General features: G+C 40.8%; 1 protein-coding gene across 1 annotated transcript in view; it reads right to left on the bottom strand.

Annotated features, from left to right (window-relative positions):
* Nucleotides 1–19344, bottom strand: part of ETNK1 (ethanolamine kinase 1) — a 30341-nt gene that overhangs the window by 8470 nt on the left and 2527 nt on the right. The window contains exons 3-5 of the mRNA XM_025208526.1: nucleotides 15912–16054; nucleotides 6933–7016; nucleotides 1401–1561 (exon numbers count right to left, since the gene is read on the bottom strand). Coding sequence (XP_025064311.1) covers nucleotides 1401–1561; nucleotides 6933–7016; nucleotides 15912–16054 — 388 coding nt within the window. The remainder of the gene's footprint in view (nucleotides 1–1400; nucleotides 1562–6932; nucleotides 7017–15911; nucleotides 16055–19344) is intronic.

Genomic DNA, 19344 nt, shown 5'->3' with positions numbered 1-19344 from the left:
CCCAAGAAGTCAGCAGGAACACTGAATAATTCTCTCCAGATACAGTTGACAAGGCGATACTTGCTGCCCAGATGTATACCTCCCTGGGCATAAATCTGTCTTACCATTACCTTTGTAAAAATTTTATCTGGGCAAGGAACAGCTGCCACGATACCTCATACTGATCTCCTGCAAAGCAGGATCAAACCTGATTAGCGCTTGGTAAACTGGGTATATTAAAGATATAAAGCTGTAACAAGTGGCATTGGGAAGTCAGCCCTTCCCCAACCACTGCTCCAGCACCGTAAAAGGTACAGTTTTTCAAATGAGAATAGATAGGAAAGGAGGATGGTGGAAAGGCACTCTAAGAAGGTCCAACTTCCACCTCTTTACTGTGTAGTAAGACAGACATGCCCTCTGTGTAGTCTTCAACGTATATCTGAAGGGAAAAAAAATGTATTACTCCCTCTAAGTTCTGAATAGTGATTTTGGACTTTGCTTTCCTAGTTCCATGTACATTTATGCTACACACTCATAAAAAAATCTGTAACCTTCTACATTAGAATTTTGGACTCAGGAAGTCCGTGATAAATGTACAGGACATGTTCATAGAAGAAAATAATACTGTGCTGTTAGCAGTCTGAAATCAAACGTCCAGTACTGCCAAGTTAGGTCTTCATACTATTTAGCAAATTTCATCTGCTGGTGAATATTTATCGTTCTGCATGTTATATAATACTCTGACACTGGGGCACTCATCTACGGTAAGACCTAACAAGACATGTATTACTACATATACACGGGTATCAGTTCAAATCCTGACAGCATTTCTTCTATTTAATCAAAGCCAGGATTTAGGAATGCTGAGACACTTACTTGATTCCTTTCTCTGTTAGCCAATGAAGACAAAAGATGTGGCTTACTTCCCCTTGCCTGTGATGGAGGAATGTGTCATGGCCATATTGACTTGATGACACTTGTCTGCGAAGTAATACCCGCATAGCAAGAGAACTGCAGTTTTCTCCATACATTATAGTAAGGAAGAACAAAGACTGCAGAAAAAGCATATTAGAGCCCAAATTCTTTGTAGATTTAGATTCCTGAGCCCTCAGCAAAGACAACAGTTTGCAAATTAGCCAGGGGATCGGTATGCAGAGCCACAGGAAACAATTGTAAGGGACTGTACGAGGTGCTCCAGCTGATTGGAAAAGCAGTACCCTTCGAAGTTAAAAAGCCATAACAAAAAACAGCTGTGAGTTCATCTTTAATTTAGCTCTCACTGGGTTGCTAAGTTAGTTGCAAACCACTCATACCAGAATGATTTAGGTGCTACCATATTTAATTATACCTCTTCAAATGTACTCTTGCAAACTAGGAGGAATGTGCGGTATTGTACAGATTAGTAACCCAAAGACACTTACCAAAGCAAACTGATTTACTTGAACATACAGCACTTCAACCTCCTTGTCAGTAACATCTGTGCCAAATCCTTTATACTCCTTGTAGGCTTCAAGGTAAGATCTCAGCCACTGCTCCTGTAATTCCCTACTGGGATAAAGGCTGTAGTCTACCTCATTCACCCCTAAAGAAAAAAAAACAAACAACAAAACAAAAGACCTTCTTCCCATCAGGTTTTTGGATGGCTGTATGACGTTAAGAAGCTTGTTTCCCAGAAAATCTACATATTTGTATAATATATGATTTCCTCTGAAGTATTGCAGATGTTCATGTTGATGGGTACATCAATAAAAAGTGCAACTCAATTGTGAATGATTTGGTACTTGCGTATTTGGCAACAGCCAACATACATGTGTACTTTTGTACTTTGATATACATGAACATCAGTACATTTTCCCAGCTACGTGGGAGAAGCCCCATGAACTAAAGCATTACAAACCAACAACCTTCTGAGGAATAGTCAAAAACCTGTTTAATTCTAGTGAAAGAAAGAAGAAAAGAAAAGAACGATGTTATGTTATCTGAATTTTTTCTTACTAAACATGAGACACTCATGTATATGTATATTTTATCATGGACAAAAGAAGAATTTTCTGTGTGTCCAGTACCACCACACCATAAACTAATCCCCTCTTCTACTGACTCTATTAACATCTGGAAGTTTCACTTGCTTCTAATTATACCATCCTTGATCAAAGTTTTATTTTTTGCCTACAAACAAGCCTGCATTACACACTACAATTCTCTTTATATGCTAATGTCTCTACCTCAACTCCACATCTGCTGAAATCATCAATCGTGCCTTCCTCTATCAAATTTCCTCCGACTCCTGTGAATCAGATTCTGCCCAAAGAAAAGTAGTCCTGTACATGCATGGAATCATAACTTAACCCCTTTCCAATTTGGGATTCAAATCTGCCCTTTCAAATCAGAGGAATGTTTTAAATTCAGAAGTTCTTGACCTTTGTCAATCTATTCATCTAGCACAAATCTTTCGCCATCTCTCTCACTGTTGGTGCCTGAAGATACTCTGATGTTTCAAGCACGTGTTAAATCTGAAAGCACTCAAATTGTCAAAAACCTTGGCTGAACTGTCTGAGAGCAGCAGCAGTGCACAAGGCTGTCCTCATCATATATCTCTATGCAACGTACTACAAAGCAAACATGGATAGGTCTCAAAATACATATATACACTGCCAGACATTTTGAAAAATTAACATAACTGCTTTAAAAATCTCTACTTTGGGGAACAATGCCAAGTAGACTAGAATTGGTGCGTTTAACATTACTACACCACAGCAATTGGTATCACAGAATTTTTACTACTGTTTTTTGATGCAACTGGCTAGTGGTGCACTGATATAGATTTTTTTGGCAGATATCGAGGTCCAATTATTAACCAGCCATATCAGCTGATACCAATCCAATAGCCAAAATGAAGCCTAACAGCATGGAGAGCAACATCTGGCCAGGAAGTCTGCGGGGGTGAAGGGGCATGGCGGGGCGGGGTGGGGCGGGGCAGATCAAGGCCCCCACAGTGAGGGAGGGAGTGGGCAGGGGCAGGGGCTGCCCAGCTGGGGTGGGACAGGGGATGGAGCTGCAGGTGACTTGAGTGGTGGAGCTGGGGGGATGGAACGGCTCCCACTGCTGCATGCAGCCCTGTAGTAGGCATGGGGGCAGATGCCCCCCGGATTTGTGCACAGGGCAAGGGCAGGCTGCCTGCTACGGGCTGGGGGCTGCACTGGCCTCTTTCCAGCAGGAGGGCTGGTGCTGAGAGGGGTGGCTACGGGGTGGACTTTAGCCATGCCAACACAGCCCAGCTCCCCGCTGGAAAGAAGCTGGCACAGCCCCAGGCCCACAGCAGGCAGCCCACACACAAATCTGGGGGGCACATGCCTCCCATGCCTCCACCGGGGTGCACTGTGGCAGGAGCTACCCCTACCACCCCCTGGATGAGGTGCCCGCACCTCCATCCTGTGCCCCATCCTGGCTGGGCAGTGCCTACCTCTGCCTCTGTCCCAGCCCCACTCCCTCCCTCACTGTGGGGGCCTCAATCTATCCCCCCCTACACATGCCCCCTCCCCACCACAGACTTACAGGCCAGACGCTGCTCTCCAAGCTGCTGGGCTGTATTCCAGGCCATGTGCATGCTGCAACTGTGTACATGCACGCGGCCTTTATCAGTGATATTATCAGCCACAGTGGCCAAAAAAGCCGACTGCTGACAAAGTTAATTTTCCTTTTATTGGTGCCAATATGATATGGACCGATATATCAGTGCAACTCTACAACTGGCATACAAAAAAGAAAAAAAAAAAAAGCCCTTATTTATGCATTTAGGACAAAGGGCATTCAAAGAACCATAAAGGACCAAAAACTTTTTTATGGGGCAGGTATGGTCACCCCTTGGTTTTTAAAGTTTCCTTTGGGAAACTTAACTTTAAAAAACAAGTTAAGATGTACTTAATTTGGTACTGAGTTAATGTGCAGATTTATGAGAGAAAAGTTAATAAGGCATTAGACTTAGGTTAACAAGGACATCAAGACTGAGTCACTATCAAGTCTCCATAAAAAACTATGCAAGGAATCACAAGTCTGCTATTTGAAGGTGGAGAATATCACATAGTACACAGACGTGATTCTCTGCCGCACCTACACCCTGAAGAATGGAAAATGACAGCACATCACAATACTCTTACTATTCTTTTTTAATTCTAGAGAGAAAGGAAGATTAATCATAGAAAATTAGGGCTGGAAGGGACCTCAGGAGGTCATCTAGTCCAACCCCTTGCTCAAAGCAGGGCCATACCCAATTACATCATCCCAGACAAGGCTCTGTCTAGCCAGGACTTAAAAACTTCCAAGGATGGAGATTCCACCACCTCTTTATGTAACTTGTTCCAATGCTTCACCCCACTCCTAGTGAGAAAGTTTTTCCTAATATCCAACCTAAACCTCCCCTGCTGCAACTTGAGACCATTGCTCCTTGTCCTGTCATCTGCCACCACTGAGAACGGTCTAGCTCCATCCTCTTTGGAACCCCCTTCAAGTAGGTAAAGGCTGCTATCTAATCCCCCTCAGTCTTCTCTTCTGTAGCAAAACCCCCAGTTTTTCTTTTTTTTTTTCTTTTAAAATGCATTCCCTCCCCTTTCCCAACCATTTCTGACTTTGTCTCTCCCTCTTATAGATAAGTATAAGTAAGCTAAGATGTAGGTAGTAAGTTTTATTTTTCGCTTCCCTCTGCAGATAAGTGCCCTGCTATTTTGACATAGATATCCACTGTTTTATAAGTGAAAATTATTATGTTTGTACTGCTTTTATATTGTGTGATTACTGTTTTAGGCCTATATATGTAAGTTAGCATAAGTCATGTCAAGTTTCCATCTTGTAATGTCAAGCCTCCATCTTATCCCCATGCCTGGTTGTGTAACCTATGACTCGTACTACCCCTCCTATGTAACTTGGTTCCTGAATGAATGGGGATGAATGAGGGTGCCTGAGAGACAATGGCAGTAGGTCTAAAAACAGCTCCTTCTGAATGACCGAACCATCAACATCAATACCTGGACCAATGACCCAGCCCTTGGAACCACCCCCAGCATTCAAGAAACAAAAGATGAGGCAATCCACTATTGTGCCACAATGCACATGCTCAGTAAGAATACCTGGAGCCCTCTGGAACAGGACTGACGTTGCCTGGACAGGCCCACCCCATAGAAGATCAGAGGTAGTTTGCTCCATAAAAAGGGGTAGTGAAGACTGACTCCTTGGGAATGTTAGTTCCATCTGGACCACACCAGCTCCACATCACACCGTCTATCCACCCCAAAGGCCATGCCGGCAACTCCCTTCTGGACACCACCGAGCTGAAGGAGACCCTGACTGCCCATCAAGGACCCCCTTGCAGCCTGGGATAGGTAGATATCACCTATATATCTCCTCCTCCATTTTGGACTCCTGGACTTCAGCCCCTGCACCAACCCTCTTTAACCCCTGCTGCCACTGCCTGCCTCCCTGCACGCAAAGGAACCAATAAAATATCGTGTCACCATCTCCCCTTTATTAAACTACTGTCATTTGTAACCCTGAGTTCAGTTGTGTTTTACTGCCCTCCAGTCCCTTCCCTATCTTAAATTCCAGTCTCTCTCTCTCTCTCTCTCTCCACTCTCAGCCCTGTTCCCACCACTTCTTGCCTCTTGCCACCTCTTCCCAATTCCTATCTCTCTGCCTTCACTTTCAGGCTCTCTCTCTCTCTGTGTTCTCCAGGCCTGTCCCACTCCTAGTTTTCCTCTCGCCATGTACCTCTTGGCTCCCCTGTAGCCTCCTTGCTCCGGCTCCAGCCTCTGGGCTTCTTCCCGGCATTGCTTTTTTGCTCTGCTGGCTTTCTGCTTTCAATTAACACCAATTAACCTTAACTTACCTCAACTTCCCTCCAGTCTGCCAGTTCTAATCCCAGCACCGGCAACTTTAGTTTATTGCTGGTGGAGGCTGAGATTAAAGTAACCCCAAGCCTCAGCTCCTCAGCCCAGCTCTCTCTAGTCTACCGGTTCTAATCCCAGTCCCAATCCCAGTCCCGGCAACTTTCACCCCCTACACTTTCACTCTCTCTTACCTTAACCTTCCCCCAGGTATCCCACGTACACCAAGCACATACATACCACTCACTTACACATACACACGCACACAGGTGAGTTCCTAACTTGGGTGTTGTGGTGTGTATGTATGTGAACTGATATACATGTATGTCACTGTGTGCATGATATACGAATTAGTGATCCGTGTATGTGTATTGGGTGTGCAGGTATCGGTAACTGATTCTGGTTTAATTTCTTTTGGTCTGTATAGTGTGTGTAGATCCTTGAATTGGTGATAGGTGTGCATTTCCAAGGCTGGTAATTTTGGATGTGTATGTGCCTGAATTGGCAGTGTGTGTATGCGCCCAATTGATTTTTGAGTATGTGCCTGTGCAATTGTACACTCCACCCTCCTAACAGCGCAAAATTGAGATCCTGAGAGTTGGCCTGACCCCACAGGGCAACACTCCAGCTAAATAAACCCAGTTCCCTCAGATGTCGTGTGCGCCAGCCCCTGACCATTTTCTTTGTTCTCCACTGGACTCTCTCCAACTTGTCCACATCCTTTCTATAGTAGGCGGCCCAATACTGGACATAGCACTCCAGATGTGGCCTCACCAGTGCAGAACAGAATGAAATAATTACTTCCCTCAATCTGCTTAAAAATGAAGCTAAAGGCAGATGGCAAGCACTTGGGAGTTCTAGGTTTATTTTCGGCTCTGCCAGATTTCTTGTCCAATTGGGGCCAAGTCAATATTCCCACATCCAAGGTACCATAGCTGCAAATCAGAGACATAATTAGCACCCCCCACCCCTCCCTGAGATATTCAGTTCAGTGATGTTAATACATGTGGGGTTTAGCAAGTACACTTAAAGAAAATGTAAACTGATTATTAGTTAAGTTGGAAAGTCAATGTTTACCTGCAAACTCATTGAAATGATTTCCAATATCGTATGCCAGGTAGTTGTATCCAGAATATTCATAATCAATGAACTGTACATCACCTATGCGAGACACAAAAGTGAAAACATAAGTGTTCATATAAAATAAACCCTCAACCCCAATTCTGTGTTGTCCCTAGACATCTGCCAACAATATAGTCTCATTTGTGCCCAGCTGCATGCACTCTTGAGACATTCCAGGGTAAGGCTGTGAATTTTGTGGTATGAGCTTCCCTTATTAAAAAAACCCCAAACAAACAAAAAAAACCCTCCCCGATCAACAGCTTGCTTGAACATGCAAAAAGTTTTAATTAAAAAAAAAAAAAGAAAAAAATCCTAAAAGCCTATTTCATGAAATTTCCAGGTTTCAAGTTCTACCACATGGGGGCACTGGCTGCCTTAAAAAAAAAAAAAAAAAAGACACTCAGATGCTGTTTGAGAGAAACTCTCATAATTCTAAAAACCAAAATCTCCTCAAAGTATAACTAGATCTAGAAAAACAGGACTACTTGTCCTGCAAATACAATTATAGATTAAAGTAATTCCAACCACCCTGACAAGTAAAGGACTATGGCTGGGCTATAAAGTGTGAAAGCATACATGAAGTCATTTTTGTAAGACAGCTAGCTCTCCTCTCCTAACTTTTCAAGCGTCTTCCAGGTTTGACTAGCTACATGAATATAATGCTTTTCTTGTACTGTGACTGAATCAGTTGCAAAAGAGTGCCACTAACCTGTACAACATAATAAAGCACTAACGAAGAAGCAATACTGTCCCAAATGCTACACTGTTTACTGGTTTGTTTGGGGTTTTTTTTGTTTTTTGTTTTTTTTTGTTTTTTTACAAGATTAAAAGAGAGACATTTTATCTAGCTAATCAACAGGGAAGCTAGGGGAAATTAATCACATCTAGATACGGCCTTTGATGCTCCTCTAACAGATCTGTACTACAGCAATGAGTCAAGGTACAAGGAATGAAGTGAGCTTTAAAAAGTAAGCAAAACAGAATTGTTACAGAACTTGGTTTCTTAAGAAAACTGCAGTCATTTACTAAAATGAGAAAGGGCAAAGTGATGCAAAATTTAAATTATTCAGTGGCAACTTCAAGTAGATAATTTCCAGTTCAGTTTATAATTTTATTTCCAAGTACCGAGCTGCAAACAATTACTAGCTTACTCAATTACAGCATGAATGTGGTTCAGCTATTAAACTCCTTTCAAGCTACATAATTATGTCTTTCTAGGTATCTAACTGTGCTGACTTGCTACAGGTTTTTCCTTAATAAAATGTTATACTACAAATTTTAATGACACCTGACGTAGAAATTTTAGTGCATGTTTCATGTCATAGTAATAGTCTTGCCATTACTTATGCTGGCTTTTTTACCTTGAGGCCAAATTTAGAAGTTAAGTCCTTGATGAAATCTAACTCTAATTTTGAAATTAAGACTATTTTAAGTTTATCTGAATTATACTTGTAAGGGTTGGTAATCATTTTGAAAAAGTTGTAGTACAGATATTACTTGCTTGTAAGACTTGTGGAGTTTAAAGCAACATTAAGGTCCATTAAAATGCATTACTGGACACACCTCAACATAAAGCCCCCCAAAGTTAGCTTCTATACAGGACCAAATGCTTTGATAAGGTTTTTTAGTACCAGTGGGTATATCTACATATGCTTCTAGTGCAATGCAATAAAACTCCAGCACAGTTTACACCAGAGTTAATGGCTCCTGGGCACATCTACAAGTGTGCCTGGGACTGCAGTAGTTTGAGCTGGGGCAGAGTAGCCCCCTATTGAGTTGGCTGGGACAGGAGAGTGCCCAAAGAGCAGAGCTGTGTAGCTAGGTAGCAGATCGAGGTCTGGCCCCTGCTGCCTGGGCTAACCAGGAGCAATTTACACCCATATAGCTTTTACATGCGCATTTAGGCACAGTTATTTTCACTGCCATAAGAGAATATTGTCCTTGATAGTACTATCTTATGGTGGTGAAAATTAGTTTGCTGTGGTCTAATAGTGTTGTGCATACAGACTGTGACACTTTACACCATAGCATATTAGTCTAATACATCCAGTATGAAGAACATGTATTTCAGGTTATAGCCAACCTCTTTACACTTGATGCCTCCCTGACCTCATTTATGTAATATGTTGGTTAGCTTGCATTCCATAAAATTAAAAAGACAGGCAATGTAATATAATAGGACTGCCTGAATATTTGCCAACTTCTTACCCCTCCAAACTCATATTATCCTTTTTTCCACATTAAAAAAAGGTGTGTGTCCTGCCTACATGGCTAATAACTAGTGGTTCTGTCAATCCAAAATGAGAAAGTGAATTACAAAACTAGGGACCCTTCACAGAAAACATCTCAATGACAGCATACAAATGAGGTTCTCTTGAATCAATTTAAGGGTATTTAAATCACTAGAAACTGATTTTACAATTGTTGCCCCAAAGAATTACAGTTAAAAATAAATAAATAAAACTAACATTTCACTTGAACCATCCGCAGTTGTGAGGTTCATAAAATTGTGTTGGTGTTTCTTGCTTGTTTCTTAATATGTTGATTTCTTTACATAAGTAATTTATAAAGCTCAGTGGTTAAATATAAATACCAGTTAAAAATGCACAGCCCAACCCTGGTTAGCATTTTCACACAACTGAACTAGCCAGGGGAAAAAAAACAAAAAACAAAACAAAAACCCCAACAGCCCAACCAGTCAACATTTCCTGGATTCAGAATTTTTCATGTAAAATACATAAAAATTGCAGGTAAAAATTCTGCTTACAAAGTATCAACTTAAAACATTTAAAAATAAATGTATTTTTTTATCCAAGTTCTGCGGTGCCATTAATTTTTATTACAGATAGCCTTCATTTTAAAATCTCATTTCCAGTTACAGTTAATGGTATTAAAAAAAAAAAATAAGAAAACGAAGCTAACAAGATACAGATGAGGCTGTTACCAGGCTCTGCGCTCTCCTATGGGGAGGTGCATGTGAACAAGTGAAGCGATAAACCTCCAGTCAGTGCGTTTAAGTAGCAGGGTGCACGCCGCCACATGGCAGCAACAATGGCATACCTAATCTGTAGCAGATGAAGAAAATTTGGCACACTCACATTTGATAAGACACAAAACTTTAAAGAGAAAAGTTCTGCATTTCACTGCTCTCCTTTTTCAGACCCATAGTACTGTGGAACTCAACCTTAAATTTAATTTTTTGCATGAAACATTAAAGATGCACAATTCTCTTCAATTTTCTCTCAAGAAAATAAGACTCATACAAAGCATCACTTCATAAATACCTGGTAGACCAGGTATTAAATTACCTCAATTTAGTAACTGAACAAGAAAATATTCTGGTTTATAATGTTATTCTTGGACTTTTCAGCTTGATTTATGTTTAATAATATAGGGACTTGCATTAACTGTAACTAACAATGGAGAAGAGCTCATCCAGAAGGGCTGCTATTTTTCAAAATGCTGCATTCTGAGTACTGCATACTACTACCTAACCAGTATTTTAGGGTGGGATTTCCTGAAGTACTCAGCATTTCCCCATGTCTGCTCCCACTGACATAAATAGGAGTGGTTAAGCCAATGCTAACTGCTACATAACCCCCTACTGAATCAAATTAAATGGAGAACCTTTTTACAAGTTCATTAGCACGTCAGAGGAAAAACGCCATTATTAATGCTAATTCTTTACTACTGCCTACTGTGAGATTTCACCCAGAGACAAAAGATATTTCAAAACTGGAGACATATCATTATGGAGCTCATATTATTGACTTCAAGTCTGAGAAGCAATTTTATGCCCTCTATCAAAGGCTTTAAATACTGCACACTACATATGATTTCACTTTTCACATAAAAATCAAATGCATGATATGCAACAAGCATTTTAATCCACGTGGTTTAGTGTATTTGACATTGCATTTAATAAGTCAGAAGCCAAGTGATCAAGAGGGCAGCTGCTAGCTGTCTTCCAGGAGATGATAGGCAAAAGATGATGACATTTCTATTTGTGCACTAGAAATGGCTGGACACAAGTAATTATTTTTCACCCAAGTCATTGCTGTAGTTGCTACATAAATATAAAATAATCATGGGTAGGATAAGAGATGATTTTTGTGAGTTAGTGAGAAAGGAAGTGACCTGTAAAGCAATTTCTGTATTGAGAGTGACCCATGTTATAGAATGGGTTGAGAAACACCTAATGCGGTAAAATGGGTTCAAATAGTAGGTGTATTGCCTTCTCCTCACATGAGCACCACACAGAAACTTCTGATCAGAGAACATCATAATTTTTCAAATCTAAAGGCCTAATCTATATTCAAATTAAAATGGACTTCTGGGCTAAAGTTCTACCGTTCAGAACAGAGAACATAATTAGGGTAATCTGATTTTTAAGTGCTGAGCGCACAGCACTTTTTAAAATTATCAAATGGGAACTGTAAAGTGTTGTTTTCTGGAAAGAAAAATAAATATAGACTACTTAGCAAAGTCAAGCTGCAGTGACACATGATTTACAGCTCCAGAGATGGGAGTTTGAACTTTGCTCTGGACTGGTGCCAAAAGCTACCCTCAGTCCACCCAGCTGAAGTGGGCACACCTGATTCGTACAGGCTAAGGCGGCAAAGGTACCTGGATGTAAAGGCTGACATTCCTTCACCATGTTAGTTTAAATGGGCTATTCTACTTGGATAGACTGTTGACCATTTTGACTTAGCTGTGTATCTATCTTTATGATAAATATTTTAACATATACACTAATCAAGAATGGGAAAAAGAACAGAAAGTGTGCTACAATGTTGAAAAGAACTGATATAATGATAGGTATTGGTATTATCAGAGCATAGTGACAGATTCATGTCTTTGAAAGCTCCTCAGGACAAGCGTCAAGAATATCAGAACCAGAGGCTTTAAAAATTAACTGATAGCTGGCGGCCGTTTAAATATAAACACATAGTTCAGATATGAAACTATATTCACGCAGACACTGAAGTGAAACTCTATTTGAGCTTATCCTTCATAGAGTAATTTTTGTAGACAATTATAAATCTGTTACATAATGTGATGCCATTGAAAAATTTCATATCCGGAGTGACTAAAAGCAGACATTAGCAAAAACAGCAAGAGGCCATGTTTTCTAAGCCAGAGTGCAAGCAAATTCAACCCATCTGCAGATGAGTGATGAAGTCTATTAAATGATGCCAGAACTCTATTCTTCATTTTAGTCCCTTTGGAAAGATGGTTAAGGTGTAGATATTTAAGAATGTTTACAACCTTTCTGTGATGATTAAAAAAGTGTAAATAAACTGGGAATTCAATCTAGCATTTGAGAGGACAGCATTAAGTAAAGTGTGGTGATAAAGCACCAGAGCCCTATTTACACTAGGAGGTCTACAGTAAACTGGCCAACTGATAATAGAACTGTCACAACCCAAAGGGTGTGATTTGTTTGTGTGCGCTTCGGCACTGCTAAATTGTTCCTGCTAAATTACAACTTCCTTGCACGGTGGAGTTTTCTGCTGCAAAAGAGAACCCCGGTGCAAGGGAGAATTTCCCGCCAATTTGAAGCTCTCTTTGCAGGGTGCATTTCTTTGTTGCAGCACAGAAATGCTCATTGCAAAGAGTTCCTGCCATTTGTATGCTAATTCGAGTCCCATTATTGGCCAGTTCTAAATTATTCACACGTGGCGGCTAGTGATTGGCTTGCTAGCCGTATAACAGGCTTGAGTGGTTTCCGCCCAAGTTGGAGGACTCCACGAACAAGGGAGGAGGAGACTTCACGCTGTGTGAAGATCTCTAAGCGCTGCGCATCCTTACGGACCCAGCGCATTTCAAGCAGGCAACAGAGGTCTGATCAAACCGGACCCACGGAGCCTAGCAAACTTCGTGTGGATGAGTGAACGGAAGAACCCACGGAGCCTAGCAAACTTCGTGTGAGCCCTTACGACCGGCCTCAGAGCTCTTCTACCCGGGTTCGAGTCCTGCAGGTTTATTTTCCCGTCGCCGAAACCCTTTGTGATGTACCCTCGTATTTTTCATCTTCCCGTCGCCGGAGCCCTTTGCGACGTACCCTCGTGCCCTGCAGGTTCGAGTTTTGTCTTCTTTCCTGTCTGTAACCGCAACTCAAGCAAGTTTTCAGCCTGCACCACTGCCACCTCGGTGCAAGTAAACAATCTTTTAAACTACCGCTACGCGTCTGTGCCTAATTCCAGCTCGACGGCCTTCCCTCTCCAACCCGGCGAGCCCAGGCTGCTGGCCACAGCCCGCGTGCAGCCCGAAAAAGGGCTCGGGTCGCTCCCGGCCCGCACAAGAACCAATGCAAATAATGGGTTATGTCTGTACCAATTTAGACATCACTTCTGAAAAGCCAAAAATGCAAATTAATAATAGGGTTAGAACTTTATGGACCAAATACAAAAAAGAGGGGAGGTTGGAGATGTAGAGACAAGAAGCTAGTTGATGATACTAACCCCTTTAGGGATCAAAGACATCTGCAAGATATTTATCACCTATATCCATCTAGAAAGATACTACAAGGAATTTATGCGATTCCCTCAGTGCAACTTTTAGCCAGCCTCCTTCATTAGGAGTATCAGAGAGTAAAGTGCATCTTTAAAGAGTTTTCTTTGCATTCTTATTGCAGTAGCTTGCAAAAAGAATTCTTCACATACCAATAAGAAATATTTTGCTTGACAGATTTGCAATGATTCATGCTTATTTTTAGTTAAAGTTAAAGCTGAGTTCCCATTTCAAGAATAGTATAAGATTATAATACATAACACATGGGTTAAAAGTTTTGCACTGTAAAAAAAATTTACAGCACTGAATACACAGCCTTTACTATATACAAATCTTTGTATTTTGCAGATGGCATTGAGGTTTGGTTACTATAAGAATAATACCTGTTGTATCTTGGGTTTGCAGAGTTCTTACAACAGTGTACATGATGTGCTGCAACATTCAAGTATGTCAGTTTTAATGGACACAGTCTAGCTATTTCATATATTTACAAATATTTTCCCATTCAGTTATTCACAACCAGCTTGAAGCCAAAGTGCTGTACATAGAGATTCCTCCCTCCACCCCTCCCTGTCCCAAAACACTAAACACTCACACACTGGTTATTGTAGGATTGCTCATAAGTGAGGTACTGCTGGGATTGTTTTTCCTCCATTCTGTTTACAAAAAGAAAAGCATACAGCATTTGTTTCAAAAATGGGAAATTTAAGTCTACTGACTGTGACAGTGAACCTTTAACTGACTTACGTTTCTTTTACTGCTTAAACAGTAAAGTATGGTTCTATCTTGAAAAGTGACTGTAAAAAAATAGCATCCTTAAATCAATAGGTCCGGTCTATGTATCCAGGAGTATATCTGCTGAATTTATCAATAAAAATAAATTGTTAATCTATTTAACTCCTATTAGTCCAGCAGGCCAACACATTTAGAAGAGCAAACTGAATTCTCCCCCACTCCCCCTTCAATATATCAACATTTGCTTAGAGAATTTCAGTCTATGCAACCCCACTGAAATAAGGGCATTAACATTTATGTTCCGAGTGACATACCTGTGCAAAGTATTTTACAGGTGTAATCAATGGCTATTTGGCATGAAGAACATTTGCTAGTAGCAGTGATGTTCAAGCAGGAAAACAATACTCAGAAGAGAGGTTATGTATACATGGATTACTGCTAGAAGATATTTTTCACTTTGTACAATTAGAAAAAGCACCTTTAATGTAGAAATGGTTGAAGCAAACAACCAATTTTCAAGTTAGAACCAACTTCTATGTTTTCTTTCTGGTCAAATTTTATGCAGCTTGTAAGGCACATAATCTAAACTTTGAGATATTGAATCTTCAAAACTGCTGAATGCTTGATGGAGCACACTTAAGTTCTGTTCATATTCATTTCATAATTAAAAAAAAGTTTTTGGCATTAATGCTAAACAATCGCCAAGTTACAAAACAATACTAAGTCCAAAATCCCTCTTTACAGAGAACCCTCAATATCTGAATTGCGAGCCTTCCTACGATTACCAACACGTTTCTACATGATGAACTTGTTACATTCATTTCAATTTATAGAAATTTGGGGACAGGAGGAAAATTGAGTAGCTAGGCTGAATTAAGCATTTTATTTTCACCTTAACATTACTTCAGTGTCTCAATTTTATCACTAAGTTCACCTTGTCTGCGTGTTGTGAATGTATTGTTTAGTAACCGAACCTCAAACCACTAAACAAACTGAACTTTGAAAGAAATTAAGGTTATGTTCAGATTTTCTAGACATTTTCTAGCTTCCTGTGTTTCCTTTTAATATAAAGATTCCTCTCAGGAATTCAAATATTTTTGTTATTACCAAAATAAAAATGTAACATGCCACTGCCAAGATGTGCAATGCCTACTTCAGTTGAAAAATATCTTCAGTATTAAGTTGCCTATGTACGTCATATGCAGAATATAAACTGAGCCATTGAAAGTCACGTAAGTATCATTAAGATACTTCATCATGTGGGTCTTCTCCTTGGCATCCAATATCTCTGATAAATCAGAACAATGCATTGATAATAGTCACCTGTAGAGATTATTTCCTAAAAGTGTTTGTATGACTGACAACCATTTCCACTTTAAAAAACCCTAAGAACACAAACCTGACACTTTGAAATTTTTGCTCAGAATTATGCATTAACAAGCTTATTACATTGAAACTAAGAATATCAAGATTTGCCTCTGCAGACTAAAAGTATTTTAGAATTGAACTCTGGTTACAACTACAAAAGACAACAAATATTTATAAAAATACCACTACTGTTGCACCAAACTTTATTTAAAGCAGCAAATTAATTTGACTTGTTACCATTAGTAAAACCTTAGTGATTTAACGACTACAACACAAGTATAGAATGAAATTTTACTTACAGCTGTGTTCAATACCTACCTTGTTTCTTGTTGTAGATAATATTCTTACACAACAGGTCATTATGACAGAGAACCACTGGTGATCCTAGATTTGACAGTTTCTCCTTCATCCAGGCCATCTCCTCCTGAAGGACTTGAGGACTTGGAACATCACTTAGGAACCTTGTTGGGGTATAAAAAAGTTAGAGTTGCTTTGTTCAGCAGACAATACCACATTTACTTGAATGTAAGATGACCTTGAATACAAGACAACCACCCAAATAATTAGATTCTATACAGGCAACCCCCACTTAGAGCTCTTAAAACTAAGCATTAAGCGAAACGAGTGTTAAGTGAAACCAAAAGTATTTAACGACCCAAGATGGTGACCGGAAGTGTTTTTAAAATGACCCAAGATGGCAATCGCGAGCATTATAACAAAACTAGCTGAACGCTAAGTGGAATCAGGTATCAATTTAAAATGAGCGTTATAGCAAAATAGCGCTAAGTGGAACAGCATTAAGCAGGGGTTGCCTGTATAAGGAAAATGTATGCATTTGTTATCATTTTCCAGGTACAGAATTTATTTGAGGTTTGGCTTAAATTTGTCCCCTCCCATTGCTACAGCAGGGAAAATAGATGCGGGGGAGGGATCTAGCCCTCTGCTCCCCTAATTTCTTCCCCCTGCAGCCTCTTCTCCTTCCCCTTACTGTTAAGACCCTCCCTCCCTGAGCACATGGAAGTAAGCAGCAAGTTTGAAATTGATCCATTTTACCCTTTTTGAAACTGCTGCAAGTTTTAGCACAGGTACTTCTTTAAACACACTTTTAAGCAGCACTTTGGTCCCAACTTATGTGTTTTACAAACTGGGAGCTTCCACATGTGAAATTAGCACACCTCAAACTCTGGTGCAGTTTGGGCTGCAGTGAATTGCTCCCAGGCACAACATTTACATGTGCAGTGCAAAAAGTTGAGCTGGGATGGTACAGCCAGCTCCAGCGGGAGCTAGGAGTGGTGGGGCAGGGGTCAGCCTGCTGGCCTGGAGATGCTCCACCCTGGCTCAATGTGCTGCAGAGGAGCTGGCTAGGGCACACGACTACTACTGTGTGGGGCTAGTTAGCAGGCAGTCCCCATACCGTAGCACCTTTGTGCCACAGCCAGCTCTGGTTACCATCTATGCATGCGTTGCAGTGGAGTAAGTAACTCTGCCATAGAATAGTACTTTTGTTGGGCAGTACTCTACTATGGCAGAGTTAATTAGTTTACTCTGGCTTCATAGCACTGCATGCATAGATGGTGATGCTTTACTGCAGAGCTAATATAGTCAACTCTGCAGTAAAGTGCACATGTAGATGCCCCACTATGTATTATATTAGTCCGAAGCCAATAGGCTCAGGATTTACCATATAGTTCACTGGGGCCAGGCCCCAACAGAGACTACAGCATGTCAAGTCATAGTGACCCCACTGCTGAGTACGTGTGTGTGTACACCAGATATCCCCACTACCCCTAATAATTAGCCCCCACTCATGACTGCAACTGGGTGTTCTTGTCATGAGTCCTGGGATCCTCCAAAAATGTAGATGCAGATAAGACTCAGAGCAACTTGGTCTGGTTCCTTCTCACAGAGGTCAGGGCCACAAAAATAATATGCAACAGGCTAAGAGGGACCAACAGAGGGATTCTGGGTGAACTGTTTGGAGCCCTGTTTGGTGATGTCTGCTGGACATTTAAGGTTAGTGAAGAAACAGGAATCATTGGAAGTGGGAAAGAAAAGCACAGCTCAAGTCTAGGAGTGAAGAGGAAGTCAGTGTTGTGGCTCACCTTGAGTTTAAAATGAGCTGGTGCTGAGGTAGACTGTACTCAATGAGCTGCACTAACTTATCCTTCTGGTAGGTTCCCATCAGCATACTTGCCAAATGTGGACCATGTGTTTTATAGTCATGCTCAGTTCTAGCTGCATTTAGTCAACTTCATAGTTGATTTCTATTACTGAGTGCATGCTGCTTTTGGCAGCAGTTTAATAACAGAAAGTGTATTTAAGGAAGTTCCGTTATAAGATGAGGGGCTTTTCTTCCCATGCTGACTGGGTGAAAAAAAATTCATCTTGTGAATGAGTAATTTGGATAGCATTAACAATAAAAGTTATACTGACATTTTCTTGTTAGGATCTCGAGGCAACCCAAGGTGCCACAACACCCTGTTTGAGAATCACTGCTTTACAGTAAGTCATAATAAACTCATTTATGCAGCCCAATTTTACTACAAGATTTTTTAACTCACTTCTCAGCTTTCCAGCAACATCCTTCATGTAAAAATTACATGTAAGTTATTGATTTTAGTTCCCTAACTTTGCCAAGCATTCAAGAATTTAACATTTAAACTGCATCCTTCTGGTCAACACGTGCTCTTGGGACTAACATGAAAGTTTAGGATATAAAATCCTGTAAAAGCACTAGTTCACTCAATCATAGTAGAATCAGTGAAACTGCTTCATAAGTTCTGGTAAGAGGCAAAATAAAGTAGCAGCTGTGTTACTAGCACACAGTGGTTAAACACAGCCAAGTGAACTCTTCCTCCCTACTGGAAAACACCCTACAAGTTAAAGTTACTGAGCTGCATAATACAGTATAACCTCATAAATCCAGATACAACAAACTGGAATTATCGAAAAATCAGGGCACTTTTTAAAACTACACTCCATCGGGGAGTAGTGGCAGCTAGTCCCAGAGCAGCAGAGGGGGAAGCTTGCATATGGCAGCTGCCACCACCATCTACTACCACATGCTGCTGCTCCGTGTGCAGCCACTGCTCTAGGACCAGCCACTGCTACCCCCTTCCCCCGCTGCTCCAGGACCGACCACTGCATCGGTTTAAAAAATCTGGAATTTCCACATTTACAGCAGGTGCTCAGTTTCAAGCATGCCAGATTCGTGAGGTCATACTGTATTACTTAATGGGTGAACAGACCTGTAAATTGAGAGAACTATACAGAAGACTGCTCACAGGCAATATGAGGAAAGTACCCTTTCCCCACCATTAACTCACTAGCTCAACTTCAATATTTGTCCCTTTGCATTAGTCCTTTTTTTGTTCTTTGAAGAGACTGAGAACTTTCTTCCCCTGGAGACAGTTCACCTAATTCTCTAATAAAAAGTCACTCAATGTTTCCTCCTTGTGGTATGAGGATAAAGTAACTGCCTTTTTACAAGAAACATCATGTCAGAACAACTACTGTATTTTCCCAAATCCAAGACAACTCTGAACTTAAGATAGCCCCAATAATTAAATTTGATACGTGGTAAAATTCTATAAAATTGTTATAATTCATATATCACATCTCATGTTAAATTCATCCCCCCCACACTTGCTACTGCAGCAGGCAAAGCAGTGGCAGGGGGGCAGGCAGCTTGGCCCCTGACCCTTGCCTTCCCACATCTTACCCACTGCAACCTGTCCCTCCTTCCCCCCCC

Source organism: Alligator sinensis, unplaced genomic scaffold (assembly GCF_000455745.1).
Source record: "Alligator sinensis unplaced genomic scaffold, ASM45574v1 scaffold517_1, whole genome shotgun sequence".
Taxonomy (NCBI): Eukaryota; Metazoa; Chordata; order Crocodylia; family Alligatoridae; genus Alligator; species Alligator sinensis.
This window is presented reverse-complemented; position numbering and strand designations above follow the sequence as displayed.